The 17,760-nt window shown below is 43.5% G+C and overlaps 1 protein-coding gene across 2 annotated transcripts in view; it reads right to left on the reverse strand.

Moving 5' to 3' along the window:
- The window catches only part of SMARCAL1 (SWI/SNF related, matrix associated, actin dependent regulator of chromatin, subfamily a like 1), a 59,450-nt gene that overhangs the window by 21,775 nt on the left and 19,915 nt on the right, over nucleotides 1–17,760 (reverse strand). For both annotated transcript variants that reach the window (XM_037912173.2, XM_037912172.2), the window contains 3 exons: nucleotides 17,010–17,168; nucleotides 14,899–14,964; nucleotides 4,563–4,703 (listed from right to left, as the gene is read on the reverse strand). In XM_037912173.2, the coding sequence (XP_037768101.1) occupies nucleotides 4,563–4,703; nucleotides 14,899–14,964; nucleotides 17,010–17,168 (366 nt within the window). The remainder of the gene's footprint in view (nucleotides 1–4,562; nucleotides 4,704–14,898; nucleotides 14,965–17,009; nucleotides 17,169–17,760) is intronic.

The following is a 17,760-nucleotide window of genomic DNA, read 5'->3' on the forward strand; positions in this document are numbered from 1 at the left end:
GAGTTGAGTTGAGCTTGTAAACAAAACAGATGACATTTCATTTGTTGCAGTTTTAAAAGCAGAGGTGCCAAGGAACTGGATCATAAACCAATAAAACTCTTGCTTTATATCTTTTCTTATTGCATCTGCCAGAGATTTGTAGGTTTCTGTCACGAAACTAAATCAATTCTTTTTAAATGCTGAATTGCCAGGATTTTATTTTAAATTAAATGGTTCAGGTTTGTCAATTTTTGTTTAATGTAACGATTACAACAGGGTTTATTAATAACAACTCATTTATATAGCACCTTCCATTCCAACGGGTTTCAAGACACTTTTCAAACTCTCTCTTGCTCCGTTTAATTCCACTCACCGCCACAGCCTAGCTGCCTCTGCGGTTTTAAGAAGCATCTGTTTCAACAGTGCACAGCAATGCCACACCAGCAGCTAGGACGGCAAGTAAACCCCCCCAACACTTCCAGTCGAAACTGAAAAGAGGAATTTTTAGGGAGGCAGAACAGTTACCAAAACTGGAATCTGGCCAGGGCACCGGGCCAAAAGCCTTGACTATTGCGAGGAATGCAAAGGAACCAAAAATGGCCAGGACCTTTTTTTTTTTTTTTTTTGAGGTTTTCCTTTGAGGTTTCTCATCCAAGTACTAACCAGGCCTGACTGTGCCGAACTTGTGAGGTCCAAAGAGCACGTAGCGTAAGGGAGGCATGGCTGCAGGCCATGTATTAAGTTCCACTCTCACAGACAAAACATGCCCATTAAAAGCAGGTCAAACTGATCTGTTCTTAATTTGCCCTACTGTGCTCTGGGATCAGAGCACACTGAAGGGAAGGGCCCCTTCTGGTCAGGCACACTGTTCAGGTTGAGGAGGGCAAGTCAGCTCAGAACTACCAAAACCCTGCATCCTCAAAGGCTTCCCTTCCGATTGTAGGCTCTGCCTCCTCTCCTCAGCACCTTCAGAATTATTCTCACTACAGAGATTTACACCAAAGCCAGCCTGACACCAAGAGAAAACAACCGAACAACCAAAATCGCATTGTCATTTTATAGCAGATCGACAAACTTCCCCCAGGTTTCCTGCCCTGTCCCCCACCGTCTTCATGGACTACTTACGATCCTAACATGCAGAAGTCTCATTCGCTTCCCTCACATCTCATCTACATTGCTTTCCAGTTACAAAGCGCCTCTTGTTCTTTGCAGAATGGCTGACTGAATTCTTTCTAGGCTCACTGCAGTCACTGCTATCATTCACCAGCATTAACGACAGCACAACCTGTCTCAAGCGACCGGTCTAAAGGAACAGCAATACTCAGCTGCCTAGTAAAAGTGGGTCTTTCACAATGAAACAAAATTGTAATGGAAACCTTGGGGATGCTTGGCAGCAGCCGTTTAAGACAGGGAGTTGAAATTGATGGTGACCCTTCCTGCTGGTTTTACTGTAGGTTGCAAGCTCATTTATACAGTGGTTCAAGCACTGACCTTTATGAGACTCAGTTTAATATTTCCCTGCCACTGAACTCCTAGCGGGTACGTGAGGAGCTCTATTTTATTTCCTTCAACTCGGTTTTCTTTGTCCAACTCCATGTCCAACCTGAGATCCAAATGGCTTGTAGCTGAAGCAACAGTTGGTCATGTGGAACCCTATCCCAAAGGTCTATGGAACACCACACCACCATTCAGCCTTTCCACACTGCAGAAAGCCAGAGAGATTAGGCCACGTCTTGTTTCCCCCCAGGCAGAGCTACCGACACTGCTCAGAAAGGAAGAATTAAGGAGCTACATTAAAGACATGCTGAATGCATAGTGCCCCTCTGAATGAGCTCCACGTTGTAACCCGAGAACCCCTTAATGCCAAGAATATCCCAATTCCGATATGTATATTCTGGCTCACCAAAGACTGTCACATGAAGACTTAAATAAAAGCAGAGTTTACACTGGTCATTAATATTGTTGCAAACGGTATGTTCAGATACTACACTAGGGGTTATGTCACTATACTGAAAATACAGCTTGAAAGTCAAGGCAGAAGTGAAAAACAGATTTTCCGCCAGATAGGAGTAAGAAATGTCTCTCTCTCAGTCCAGATTTAAATTGAGTGTCATAAACTAACATGATGAATGCCCATTTACATACAAAGTCAGATATTACGTCAACAGGGAAGCAGCACACAGGAAAACTAAGCCACAGGTGGTTATCCTGTCTCGGAGGACAGAGATTGAACTTTGGGGGTATATGTAGATTGCAAAGAAAGCACCCCTCATCAATTAAATGGGCAGTGTTTACACATTCACGAAAATGGGATCTGAGCTTATCTTGGTTGAAAACGCTGCAAAAGACTTTGGGTGAGAAACTTCTTCACACAGGAGGTTAACCTGATAGTTGAGTTTAGTCTCTAAAAAGATTTGTGCTATGATTTTGTTTTATATGTAGCCATTTGTTTCCAATATCCTCACTCATCTCCAGAATCTCTACACTTTGATAATGAACTTATTCTTGTTTTCACTATCAATATATTTCAGGGCTGTGGTGTTAAGTAAAGCGCAAGGCCTGAGATGAATCTTACAAGCTAGTGTGTACACTGTTCCTTCTGGGACAGCAGACCTGGTATTTTTGAGGGTAGCCAGCATCAGGGGTGGATATCACAGGGGAATGATTCAAGGGTACTGGGGTGCACCTACTGTTAACCTACAAGGCAAAGGAAGGGTTCACATAAGCCCAGAGGAGAGTGCCTGAATGGCTGGCAGCGTCAGGGAGCTGATGCCAAACTATCTCAAGAAAAAGACTTCCTCTCGCTAAAGGTAACAAGGTGACTCAGTCCTGGGTACCCCGAGAACCATCACACGTGTGTCGAGAGATCCTTGTGTGGCTGGGGAAATGGGAGGTTTCCATTCTCTGCCAGGTATGCTGCACTTTGCTAACACCAATGCAGGGATCTTACAGAACCCAGAGGCTAGGCCCGCTATCCTGACTCCCCATGTAGTGTGACCTCAAGTTAAATCAACAGTGTCAATACATTACCACTGAAGCCAATGGGCTAGTCAAGTGCAGGGCACTTGTGCATCCCTACTGGCACCAAGCTTGCCCCAAAGAGAGAGTAGGTGCTTTGATTATTAGACACACAGCTCTCAAATGTATGATCAGGATATGGGGACTCAGTAGCCACTTTGGATGGAATTCAGGTACAAAGCTCTCTGGTGAGGACCCGCTAAGTGCTAGGTACTCCAAAGACTGACAAAATACCAAACCATGTAAAGCAAAACAAATATAGTTCATATTATGACTTATAGGGATGACATTTAGCACTCACACGGGTTATCTTCTACTGCTCCTGCAGTGGTTTGATCGCCACAAACCCTTATGGGAGGGAAGAAGCTATTATCTCCATTTTATAGAAGCCGCAGCACAGAGAAGTGAAGTGACTTGACCAGGGGCTCCAAAGGGAATCCATGTAAAAGCCTGGATTAGAACTCAGGTGTTCCTGGCCCCTAGTCCTGTGTTCACGCCACTAAACCATGATTCTCTATACCAAGAGCTAAGTATTACAGATATATATTTTGGGGGATGCAAAAAGTTAACATGAAAGATACGCGGGCATAGAAGACTCCTGTTGCTCAACTCAATTCACTTTCTTACTCTGCTTCAGGATTTAGCAGTGGCATTGGCCCCCGTCTCTGCACCGACCAGACCAATTAAAAAAATCATCAGGGCCTGGCCATCTCAGGAGCCAAAGAAATAACCAGGTTACTGCAAAGACCAGCTCCACCAGCACACAGCAGCCCTGAACCTTATGAATCCAGGCACCAGAAAATTCCCCTTGTACAGCAAGTGGCATAGAGCTGCTGTAGCGGCTCCTACTCCACACCCCTCCTGGCCGCCAGCATGGCTGTGATTGATTGATCCATAGCTGCTATAATGGCCCTTGGGAGCCAGTGGCAGCTGGCATAAATTTAGGCAGCCTTTAGGCTATTCTAATACATGCCAGGCCCCAGCCAGGCGGTCCCAAGATCAGGAAAGGGTGGAGCACAAAGGTGGCTTATAGTCTCCATTGCTCCCCTGCCTCTGGACTTTGCAAAAGCAGGGCTCCAGTGCTCAAACCATAAAGTTCCTCAGGCTGTTAAAAACTAGCATTAACATACATGGGACTAGAAATTGGTTTCCAGATGGTCAGCCCAAACCGGCAGCCGCTCATCACAATCGGACGCCACAGGGTCAGAGCCTCTCATATCAGACTTGCTTACTGCTGTGATGACTGATTTGCCTTTTGGTCTTTTAAGGCAGGGTCTCACTGAGGCAGATTTTAATCGAGTAGCTTTGCTTCCCCCCAGCCCAAGTACACAGTTTACACGCAGCACAAAATGCTTCACAGTATGAGAGCTTTCAAAACACTGCTGTGAGGAAGAGAAGAGACTCTTCCTAAAATTACAGGCAGAGGCTACACACAGCAGGAGCAGAAGTGGGGTGAGGGTCTCCACTTTGGCAAAGAAATAAGTAGCCTGCCAGATCTGTACAGCTGTTTGTGATCACATGAACATGCACTAGGCTAGCATTTCACAGATAATACACTCCAGTACCTTCTTGGCATCACAGTAGCGGAGTCCGAAGGAATGGAACTGAGGGAAGAAGGTTGGTCTGACAGCCGCAATCTGCGTATAAAGCTCCGCGGGGCGCGACACGGCAGGGGTTCCCGACAGCAAGATCACTCTTTTGGCAGCCTGCAAAAACAAAATTGAACACGATTGTTATACAGATAAAAACACAAGTAGAGTTTAGGAAATCACTTAAGCAGCTTCTGCGAACCATAAATCTCACCCACAAAACAAAGGTCAAGTGCAATTGTTTCAACTCTCCTAAGGAAGGAGTGCATCATCTTCAAAACACTCCTGGCCTTTGCTATGTCAAGATGGTCCGAGGACAAGGGCTTCCGATCTCCACAGCGGGGAGTACAATGCACTGTCAGCCCTGGTTTCAAAGGTAAAGGGAAGTCTATTTTTATTTCGGCACTTTGGCAACTGGCATTCGCCCCCATGCATGTTCAAATCTTATCCCGGGCTCAACATTCCCATCAGCCTCAGATCTCACAGGAAGGCTTCACACACCTCTAAGGCGCATCCTCGCTTCCAGAATAAATTCTGTTGCAAGAAGCATGCCGCAACAAGCCATAAATATACTCTGTCCTGCACACACAAAAGTGAGGCAGGGGGACAAAAAAAGTTTCGGACTGAAAAAAACAAAAAACAAAACTGTAAGAGGCAAATTATACTGCCTGATTCAGGGCTAGAAGAGGCCAACCTGCCAATCTTGGTGGCTCTATTAACAGCCTGTTAGATGCCAAAACCTAATAGCTAATAAACAACAGTCATGCAGGAAAATTGCATGCAATAAATCAAATGGGAAAAGTCAGTACTTTAAAATAAAAAGATTCACAAAGGGAAGAGAAATTCTATTTTATAAACATAAAATCCTCAAGTTGCACTTTTGCCCTCTTACCTGCAATAACAGCTAATCCCCTTATTGCAAGAGAGCTATGAATTTCCACTGCTATAATTTCACAGACAATAGTTAAATTACACATGCCTTGCAATTTCCTGCATGTTTAATGCAGGATCATTAAAATACAAAGAGATTCTTGAATGACATCTATACTGAAAGCTCATTCACACTGATATGAAAAAGAAAATGAAATTCTTTTATCATTTCAGCGAGATCTACCAGTCGCCCAAATCTATTCACTGGACTGACTCATTCACTCGCCGACCAAGTCTGGAGGAAGAAGGGCTCACTTATTAGATACCGGAAATTAATTCAGCAGTTCTTTGTCAGATATTTATAGGCTGAAGTCGAAGTAAGTGGGATTTTTTTTTCCCTTATTAGGCAGATCCGAGCGGGAGATGTGGTCACAGCTAAGGTCAGAAAAGTCTCACTAACATAAAAAGCAGGTTTTTAATAAAGTGAATAAACAGAAGGCCAGCCACCTCAATTGAGGGAGGGGGCACAGAGCACATCTGATTCAGTGGGACAACAAACGATAAAACAGAGACAGGAGTAGAGGTCAAAGGTTCAAAACGAGAGTACCAGTTGGTGACACTAAGTAAAGAACCCCTGACAAAGGAGTCAGTGGACGCACCCCGGAGGAACTCTGCCCAGAGAACCAAAAGTAGGCCCCATGCTCACAGAGAACCTCTCCGTTGAGCTTCCCTCTCCTGGACTGATGGATGACCAACTTGGCCAGTGCCAGCAGGAGGTTGACAAGGTCACGTGCAACCACACCCTAAGCAGGAGGTTCTGAAGGAGCTGAAAGAGGGGCTGCAACATGTCGCACTGGGGGCAGGCATGGGCCAGGGTCTCCTAATCACTGCAGAAAGGGCAGGCACTGGGACATCCATGAACTGTGCCAGCCATATGCCCGCGCTCACAGCTCCATGAAGGAGCCACCAACTAAATATCCCCGGAAGACCGCGGTGAAGTAAAGGCTGGCCCGCTGGGGGTCCTTGCCCATGCCAGGTTGACACAGCTTTAGATAAAACGCCGCTCAGCATCTGGATCCTAACCTTCCAGACTGGCATTCTCCTCCCCACACACTCTGTTGCTATTCTTGTCGCTCTGTCCTTGGGAAACTGTGCAAGGGAAGCAAGACTTGGTGCCTTGTTCATTGGGAACCTGCACCCTGTCCTGAAGCCCTTATCTATCCAAGAAGGTAGTCATAAGGCTTATAATAATAATATCTAGATCTTATCTAGCCTTTCATCGTTTAGTCTGCGGAAGAGAAGAATGAGTGGGGATTTGATAGCTGCTTTCAACTACCTGAAAGGGGGTTCCAAAGAGGATGGATCTAGACTGTTCTCAGTGGTAGCAGATGACAGAACTACGAGTAATGGTCTCAAGTTGCAGTGGGGGAGGTTTAGGTTGGATATTAGGAAAAACTTTTTCACTAGGAGGGTGGTGAAACACTGGAATGCGTTACCTAGGGAGGTGGTGGAATCTCCTGCCTTAGAAGTTTTTAAGGTCAGGCTTGAGAAAGCCCTGGCTGGGATGATTTAGTTGGGGTTGGTCCTGCTTTGAGCAGGAGGCTGGACTAGATGACCTCCTGAGGTCCCTTCCAACCCTGATATTTTATGATCTGTAGATCTCAAAGTACTTTACAAAGGATGCCCCACACGTCATTAGAAGAGTTCCATAGGTTTGGCAACATTTCCAAAAGTTACTTCACCAGGACTAATTTATGAAGTGTTTCCCACCCTGCACCAGGTACTCAGCTTAGAGGTCAAAACACAGCACCCAACTGCTTCCAAGTGCAGAAAGGGGGAGGTTATGCCCCGAAGAACTAACTGAACATGCAAAGAGCCTCATTTGCATACAATGGCTCTCTGTGTGCTAAATGAATTGCACAGAATGAGCCCTGCCATACACTAACAGGCTGATACCTTTTCCCTTCATCAACGCTGGGGTTGGACGTACAGTTACTGAAGTCCCCAGTTCTTGCTTACTCTGTCCTCTTGAGCGGATTAACATATAAAGAATATTATCCTGACGCAAATGAAGAATCTGATGACAATTTTAATGCAGAAGACAGAATCGCTTGAGAGAGATGAGACTTGTTGAAGGGGAAAGATATGGGCAGTGGCTGAAGCGGCTTTCGAGAATAGGTTTCTCTATTCCAATCAGACAGTTCTCTGGATTGTGCCCGGGTTGTATCAGGACTAGCCTGAAGTCAGAATCCCACCAATATAAATACTGCAAGTGATTTTTTTCCCCCTAGTACGTATAATTGATACCAAAATAAAGAGAATTTTTTTTTAATGGCAGTGGTTGAATTTGGCTGTGGTAGGATGGGAAGACCGGGGGGGGGGAGGAATCACAAGCTCTTGAAACCAGAACTGAAGATCTAGCATAAGCCTGGAGGGCCAAAGTCTTCTGCGATTCCAAAACAAGGTTCTCTCTCTCTCGGCCCCTGAGACTGAAGGTTCCTGCAGACAGGAGTGTGATGATTTTTAATTTAATTTATTCTATCCCCATGGATTCAGAATGCCTATGGGAAAGGAGATAGCTGTTCTCCACTGGAAAGAGGGCTTTTTTGCTCTCCATCACCTTCAAGTTTCAGCACTAGCTAATATACTCTGACCTATTTCTCTCTTCTAAACATTCCTTTTGAAATGAGCGCACACACAGAGTACTGAAGTTGCAGGCTACATGTAGCTTCAGGACTTCCATAATACCCTATAGGCCCACCCCCAGCCTCTTTCTTCATGGTTTGTAACTGATAAACAATACATATACTATCAAATTGTCTAAAACTATAAAGATACAGGGGAAATGTACAACAGAGAGAAAACAAACTGCTGGGACAGACTGAAACTCCACCACTTCGTCCACGGAGGATTCTCCTGGGGACCCCTGCTGAAAACGATTCCACTTCCTCCCAAAAGTCAAAATGTTACATGTTCTTTATTCTTCTGTAATTGCATGTGATATCACAAGGCAGTGGGAATTGGGGAAGGTCTCTATGGAGCATGAATGGGTTTCAGAAGCATCACGGTGTGTCATCAGTGAAGAACTCTGTTAGAGACTGAGAAATAAGACTTTAAAAAAATTGTATTTAGCCAAAGATTCCTATGGTGTAAAACGGATGTCTGCTTCCACTTCCTCCCTTGTAACCTTGATCCTGCAAAGTTGAGCACATGTGTAGCTTTACTCTCATGAACAGGCTCACTGATCTCACTCATGTGAGTAAAGTGGTGCACATTTTCAGATGTCTGCAAGATGGGGGCCTGTTTTGGCAGTTTTGGTCCCCCCACTACAGAAGGGATGAGGACAAATTGGAGAGAGTCCAGCGGAGGGCAACGAAAATTATTAGAGGGCTGGAGTACATGATTTACGAGGAGAGGATGTGGGAACTGGGCTTATTTAGTCTGCAGAAGAGATGAGTGAGGGGGGATTTGATAGCACCCTTCAACTACCTGAAGGGGGGTTCCAAAGAGGATGGAGCTCGGCTGTTCTCAGTGATGGCAGATGACAGAACAAGGAGCAATGGTCTCAAGTTGCAGTGGGGGAGGTCTAGGTTGGATATTAGGAGAAAACTATTTCACTAGGAGGGTGGTGAAGCACTGGAATAGGTTACCTAGGGAGGTGGTGGAATCTCCATCCATAGAGGTTTTTAAGACCCAGCTTGACAAAGCCTTGGCTGGGATGATTAAGTTGGGGTTGGTCCTGCTTTGAGGCGGGGGTTGGACTAGATGACCTCCTGAGGTCTCCTCCAACCCTAATCTTCTATGATCCCCTGGGAAGCAAATCTAAGGGGAAAACCAGTTGAAGAGAGCCGGCAGTTTTTCAAAGAGACATTATTAAGGGCACAAGAGCAAACTATCCCACTGCGTAGGAAAGACAGTAAGTCTGGCCAGAGACCACCCTGGCTTAACCAGGAGATCTTCAATTATCTGAAGCTCAAAAGAGAGTCCTACAAAAAGTGGAAACTAGATCAAATTTCAAAGGACGAATATAAACAAATAATGCAAAGATGTGGGGACAAAATTAGAAAGGTCAAGACACAAAATGAGATTAAACTAGCTAGAGACATAAAAGGTAACGAGAAAACATGCTAAGCAAGAAGACAACAAAGGACAGGGTAGGCCTGTTACTCAAAGGAGTGCGGGGAAGAAACATAACAGAAAAGGTGGAAATGGCATAATTCTACATGACTTTTTTGTTTTAGTTTTCACCAAAAAGGTTAGTAGCAATTGGACGTCTAACATAGTGAATGACAGTGAAAATGAGGTAGGATTAGAGGCTAAAATAGGGAAAGAACAAGTTAAAAATTACTTAGACAAGTTACATGTCTTCAAGTCACCAAGGCCTGATGAAAAGCATCCTAGAATTCTCAAGGAGCTGATTGAGGAGATATCTGAGCCATTAGCAATTATCTTCGAAAAGTCATGGAAGATGGGAGAGATTTCAGAGGACTGGAAAAGGGCAAATATAGTGCCCATCTATAAACCTGCAGCATTACAGACCAGTCAGCTTAACTTCAGTACCGGGAAAGATAATGGAGCAAATAATTAAGCAATCAATTTGCAAATACCTAGAAGATAATAAGGTGAAAAGTAACAGTCAGCATGGATTTGTCAAGAATCAACCTAACAGCTTTCTTTGACAGGGTAACAAGCCTTGTGGATTGGGGGGTGGGGGGGAGAAAGCAGTAGATGTGGTATATCTTGACTTTAGTAAGGCTTTTGATACTGTCTCACATGACCTTCTCATAAACAAATTAGGGAAATGCAATCTAGATGGAGCAACTATAAGGTGGGTGCATATCTGATTGACATACCGTTCCCCGAGAGTAGTTATCAGCAGTTCACAGTCAAGCTGGAAGGGAATATCAAGTGGGGTCCTGCAGGTATCAGTTCTGGGTCCAGTTCTGTTCAATATCTTCATCAACGATTTAGATAATGGCATAGAATAGAGTACACTTATAAAGTTTGCGGATGATACCAAGCTGGGAGCAAGTGCTTTGGAGGATAGGATCAAAATGATCTTGACAAACTGGAGAAATGGTCTGAAGTAAATAGGATGAAATTAAATAAGGACAATGCAACATACTCCACTTAGGAAGGACCAAATCTGTTGCACACATACAAAATGGGAAATGACTGCTTAGGAAGGAATACTGCAGAAAGGGATCTAGGGGGTCATACTGGATCACAAGCTAAATATGAGTCAACAGTGTAACATTGTTGCAAAAAAAGCAAATATCATTCTGGGATTTATTAAGAGGAATGTTGTAAGCAGGACATGAGAAGTAATTCTTTTGCTCTACTGCATGCTGATTAGGCCTCAACTGGAGTATTGTGTCCAGTTCTGGGTGCCACATTTCAGGAAATATGTAGCTAAATTGGAGAAAGTCCAGAGAAGAGCAACAAAAATGATTAAAAGTCTAGAAAACATGACCTATGAGAAAGATTGAAAAAATTGGGTTTGTTTAGTCTGGAAAAGAGAAGATTGAGAGGGGACATGATAACAGTTTTCAAGTACATAAAAAGTTGTTAGAAGGAGGAGGGAGAAAAATTGTTCTATCCTCAGAGGTTAAGGAGGGCAAGAAGCAATGGGCTGAAATTGCAGCAAGTGAGGTTTAGGGTTGGACATTAGGAAAAACTTCATAACTGTCAGGGTGGTTAAGCACTGGAATAAACTGCCTGTGGAGGTTGTGGAATCTCCATCGCTGCAGATTTTTAATAGCAAGTTAGACAAACACCTGTCAGGGATGGTCTACATAATATTTAGTCCTGCCATGAGTGCATGACCCTTCCAGTCCTACGATTCTGTGTATCCTGTTTGCTTAAAGTACTATATTAAAACGCAGTCTGCCCAGCCTCAGGAGGCCCCCTTTCTTCAGCCAAACTGTGGGGAACAAAACCCTTCCCTCCCCGGCACTTGATAGAGAAGCAGCAAAATCTGTCTTACAGGACTCTGATGTACAATACAGAAGACCAAGACACGTAGTCGTTTATATGAATGATTATTTCTCCCAATCCACAACAGTGAGACTTCAGTCACATGTTTTATATGTGGGTAGAGTGGAAAACTCCATACATCGCTATCCTGTGCCAGCTCCATGGCAACATTTACACCAGAGCAGAAAAAGATGAGTGATATGGAAAAAAGTACCACTTTATGCTGAAAAATGATCAATGACCTCAAGATATTAAAGATTAAAACAAATCCACAGCGAAGTATTTCAGAAGCAGATATTCAGCCCTGTTGCTAGCAAGGTAATTTTCAAATTCATACTAAACTTAAATCTTTATTTATTTAATCTGATTATTGTGCAGTTTTGTCTAAACCACCATAACAAATTTCTAAATTTTACTTGCCACTGTAATATGGAAGCTACAGCACCAGATTCTAGTACGCTAAAAAGGACTTATTAAATACCCATGGAAGGGACGCTATCAGCCTCAGAAACATTTCAATTTAAATCTGGCCATAGCGGTTAAAGGCATATAAATATTTATAGCAAATAAGAAGCAGAGATCACATTTCTTAGATGTTTTTTCCCTCTCCCATAAATCAGCTGAAATCTAAGCATTCATGCTTTGGAAGATGTCCATCTACTTGTTATTCGAGAAAGTGGCTTAAACGCCCAGAATGAGATTCTGTGCTGCCTCTCCAAGAGGCACAGTGCGGAACTCACAGCCAAGGGAGCAAAGGCAGATTAGGTATTCCTGATCCTGAGGGGGCTAAAGACGCCCACAGAATAAGTAAGGGATCATCTACACTTTGAGCTGGGAGTGAGGGTGATTCCCAGCTTGAGACATACCTGTGCTAGCTCTGAACTAGTGGGCTAAAAACAGAGTGGTGGGATGGGCTAGCTCTCTTGAGCACATGCTCATCCAAGATTATAGAAAGGTGCTGGGGGCAACTAGCCCCTCCTACCTCTGGCCACTAACTCTATTTTTAGCAACAAGCTCAATCAGAGGTAGTGTACAGGTATGTCTCCTCAAGCTGGTTTTCACCCCCGCAGCTCGAAATGTAGCCATAATCTGAGGTTTGCGGGGGTCGCTGATTTAAACCATGCCAGCATAGTTAAAGCAGCAAAAAACTTATAAGCAGACAAAGGCTTCAGACAGCTCTAGGGGGTCTCTCTAAATTATAGCGGCATCCCAGGGCTTCCCATTGCCTCCACAGCACAGTGTCAGCAGCAGGGCTGCAATACACAGCATTCCCATATTCAAATCCTACACCAGGGCTTGTGAGATGGTGTCAGGACCCCTCTTCTGCAGTTCCTGCACCAGACTGCTTCACACTGCTCTGATCCTTTCACATGGCCTAAACAGGCAGGATCAGAAGCGAGACCCTCACCCCAGGTCCCAAAACATTTAATAATAAATGTGTATTTATCTAACCCTTTTATCCAACAATCACAAAGCACTTTAAATATTTAGAATCCTGAGGTTTTGTTATATTTAGCCATTTTGGTGCTTATTTGAGGCATATTAGGATTACAGCTGCAAAAAGATTAACATTTAACTAAAGACTACCTCACTTTTTTGTTTCTTTAAGTGAGAAAATATTTAATATTTGCACCATAAATCAAAAGATTAAAGCAGCAGGATTTGAAACTACCAAAATGGCATTCACCTGGACATTGGATATAAAGTTTTTTTTCCATATTTTGGCCTCCATTTCCTTGCTTAATACCATTTTTAGTTGAAAGTTGAACACTACAAAAATCAATGTACCTTCAAAAGACTGAAATTTACAAGTTTGGAAATATCAGCTCTCCAATAGGTGTGATCAGTGTAAAATTGTAAACTCTCAATAGGTTAATAAAGGACATGGGGCACTCTAAAAGGAGACCAATCTTTGGTTCTTTACCTTATTTACAGGATGCATGATACAAGTTTTGAAAGCTGATCCTCACACAGTTCAAAATAGGAAAGAAGACACTTTACTGGGAACTGAACCATCTGATGAAATCACAACACATCTGTAGTCCACCCAGGACTACATAACTGTAAGCCGCGACAGAACTCGAATCCATCCAACAGCACAGGGCCCTGTCACTTGAGCTAAAGGAGAATCTCCTTTAGTTGTAAGAGAATCAAGCGTGCTCTCTCTCTCACACACTCAGTTGAGCAAGTCTGATGCTCCAACCAGCACAGGGGAGGGGTGTGCACACAAGAGTTGGTGTTGTCCTTTACACAGAAGTGCTACAACGGGAAAAGTGCCCTTGTTTACTCATTGCAGTTTGCACAGAAAATTGCACCATGTGCTCAACTTCCAATTGAAGTCTCAAAACCAAAGGAAAACAGGATTTTGACCTTTTTTCATCTACATATTCATGGAGAATAGCATAATTAGAACAACAAGAAAAAACCTTCAGCCTGCGAACATGTCATTATGAATCTCCAGAATACAAGGTTAGTCAACACTACAATCAGCAAAAAAGCAGCATAGGTCTCCTATCCCCACAGATGAATTCAACTACCGCTAACCACTGTGCATAGGAAAGATACTGAGCCCCTTCTCTACTGCAGACTATGAAGTGCCTTTGTTCCACAGGCACGGTGGTCTGTCATTGATGAGACACCAGGCCCCAGGAATGCAACGCTGAGTGTAGGTTTGGTTCTACACACCTGGTACGTTAGGAAAACCTGAAATAGTTAAAAGGCTTTTTTTAAAAAAATCTGGTGTGTGCATGTATCTATCTGTATTCTATACCGTAGTAGTTCTCAACCTTTCTGAACAAATGTACCTGTTTAGCAAAAACTTGGGCTGTACCAGTCAGTTCCCACCACTTCTCCATTCAATTATATAAATTCTACCAGAATGGAGCTTTGGCTGCTCTAAACACCAGTTGCACAAACAGATGGGAAGTAAGCAGTGTTGGGACATAGGGTCCTAGCACAAAGCCAGGGAAGAAGGAGCCTAGAATAAACAATATTGGAGTATAGCAGTACTTAAGAGCCCCAAGATATTGCATGTAATAAATGTTAAGTGCTTACATGGTGCTTGCCTCATTAAATACGCAGTACAGATGTTAATACATTCTTACTACACCCTGGGGATGAAATATTGTGATCCCCATTTTCCAGATGGGGAAACTGAGACAAGGCCACAAAGCAAGTCAGTAGTAATACTGGGATTAGAAATTGGGAGCTCCTGAGCTTTTTCCATTAGACCCTGCTGCCAGTCATGTGCATGCACACATGCAGTTGAGATCTGGGGACAAATTCTGCTCTTAGTTATACTGGTATAAGCCCAAAGGAACTACCTTGGGATCAAAGAAGTTACTTGGATTTATCCTGCCCCTGTAACAGAACTTGGCTGTTGGTTCCTATGTCAGGTACACAAAAGCAATACCGCTAGGAGTCTCTAGGAGGAAGTTGATGAAAGCTTGGCATACAGAATACACACCTTAAGAAGAGGCATTGCAGCTCGGCATCGTGCAGTTTTTGTGTTTTTCAGGAAATGAGATTCATCCTGAAACAAAAACAGGCAAGAAAATGAATAGAGCTAAGCCCTGAGTCATAGCTCAACTCTGGGATAAAGAACAAATTCCCAGCATCCCATGCTGCATAATACTTCAAGCCTATCATCCCCAGGCAGATTTCAGTCTCTGGGCTGGCCAACATCATATTCTGAATGTGATACCATCATAAAGGGGGTAGGACTGCCTGCAAATTAACAGGAACGGGGGAAAAACATTAAGACACGAATCATGAATGATCATAGTCAAGCAAGCAAGTGGAGAGAAGAAATGAAAAGAGGCAAAGAATTTCCACCACTGATCTTCATTTGCTACTGTGTGTCCTTTCTTTAAATGCAAAACTCATGGGGAGCCCCATGCAGTGCCTCCTCCCTAAAATGAAGGGGTTAATGAAAAGCATCCAGAAGTACGGAAATCTAATTAGGAACCAACTGTTTTGCTGTTAGGGCTCTCCAGGTGGATAATAACCTCCCGACTGAGAGACATCACTCGCAGAATAGGCTACCTTTCCTTTGTTGTAGTTAGGCAGAACTTAAAGACGCTGAGGAAATTGGCACCCTCAAAGGGTACATTCTCATCTTGACGTGTGTGGATGAGTGAGCAGCCACGCGTAGAGAGGACGATACACCACTTAGCTTGCAAGGCACAGCTTTCACAGTCCTGGTTAGCAATAAGGTAATGTTATTATGACAGCAGGGGAGGACTGGAAGAAAAAAAGCAGGGAGGCTAAACACTCAGTGGGGCCATTTTGATCCACAGGACATATCCAGGATTTGAATCTGCACACGCACACATGCATGAATAAAATATCTGCCAATTTAGTGCAGATGAAAGGTACCGGACTGATTGCTCTAGAGTCAGAGATCCTCTATCCCCAGACAAGAAGTGACAATGTGAGTTTCCTCCATCCTGACACTATGTCTCAGCCTGGACCCTTGCGAAATCAACAGAGGTGAGAGAAAAGTTCAGTCTCCAGCACCCAGTCTGTTCTCATCCTCTCTGCTGACACTGCCAACAACAGCAGTCATGATGCTTTTTGTGACAGAAACATTTGTTCACTGGAAACCAGGCTGAGAACACTAAACTAATTTCACATAAGATAACAGACATCAAAGTGTAATGACTTTTTGGTTACTATTGATCTAAGCTGGATTTGAAGCAATGAGTTCTAAAAGGGTCCCATTAAACATACATACATACATATATATATATATATATATATATATATATATATACACACACACACACACACACATACATACACACACACTTATTTATTTTAATTAACTGGAATAGAGCTGAAGTCTACCTAAGGGTTTTCTATAATGGTTATCCTTATGGTATCTGAAAATTACAGACTATAGAGCCATCCATGAAAGTAAAGAGATCACAGAAATTGCACACACACAAAAAGCAAAACACACACTTTCAATGAAACAGTCCAACTGAAGCATGTAGTGTCAACCTTGATTTTGACTATGCTGCATTTTGATGCTTTAGACCAGACTCTGAACATTATTTCAAGAGGGTTTTTTTGGTTTACTGGATACGCAGATAATGTCACCAATGGTAAAATTCTATGAAAACTAGTCAAAGGCATGGCCCTTCCTCAAAACACATTCACTATGGCATTCTTTGGGCAAAACACAATCCCATTGATCTGCCAACAGAGCATTTCTGGAACTCTATTCTCCAGCCACAGGAAACAACTATCTTCCCCTTACAGTCAATGAGAGCTGCTCACATCCAGCAGGGAAGAATCAGGGTCTCAGGAGCTGGAGAGGAGGATATGTAGTACAGAGCAGGGGAGCAGCAAACCTTACCTGAAAAGGTTTCAGGAACCCTCCCCATATATATCTACATATACTAGTGACAGTTGGAGATTGCCATGGAGCCAACGCATGGTTGAATATATAAGGATATACAACCTGCTGTGTAGAGCGTCCAGTCACTACAAGAAATGCCTGTTAACAACCCAGGAGAATCCAGCATGTATGTGCCTCCTAATCCCATTTAAATAACTAGGGGTGCTACTTACAATAATGACAACTTGGAAAGTGTCTTTGAGCTGCTTTTCCATCTTGCTGAGGAGGTCGAAACTGATTATGTTTACCAGTTTTGCTGACAGGTTGTCTTTGCCTGTCAGTATGACATTGGTGCTCTCTGGGCTCAGGGAGGGAAGCCACCTATGAAATGCCTGAGAAAGGAGAAGAAGTGATTAATAGGATGCTGAACATCTCTAGTTTCTTTCCTCTGAGGATCCCAAAGACCTTCTCAAGCTATAATGGAACCTCATAACCACATCTTTGGAAATAACCAGTTTGTGCTTCAGTTTTACCAACTTGAGAATGGGTCTAATAATGTTTAAGTGACTGGCCCAGGACCACGCACCAAGTAACTGGAAGAGCAGGCATCAGAAGTGGAGTCCCATGCTCTGGGAACTACACCACACTCCCTCCACCAGAAAGATCTAAGCCTACTTTCCCTTTGCTTCGTACTCAGCAAGAACTCTGGCTGCAATCAGAAATGAACGTGATTGTCTACCAAGGTTCCTAGTTGTGCCCAAAAGCCAGAGCAGCAACAGAGTAGCATGGCCACTGTTAGTAGAGAGATTCACTGTTATTCCACCCACACCAATAGTAAACATGAAGCTGTGAAAGCCAGGGACTTACAAGCAGAAAATATTTTACACCGCAGGAAGGTTTATAAAACTTTGCACCATGATACAGACGAAGCACAATTTCTCCAGGTCTTTTTTCCCTTCTAAGAACCAGCCTAACTGAGCCACT

This window comes from Chelonia mydas, chromosome 11, assembly GCF_015237465.2.
Source record: "Chelonia mydas isolate rCheMyd1 chromosome 11, rCheMyd1.pri.v2, whole genome shotgun sequence".
NCBI lineage: Eukaryota > Metazoa > Chordata > Testudines > Cheloniidae > Chelonia > Chelonia mydas.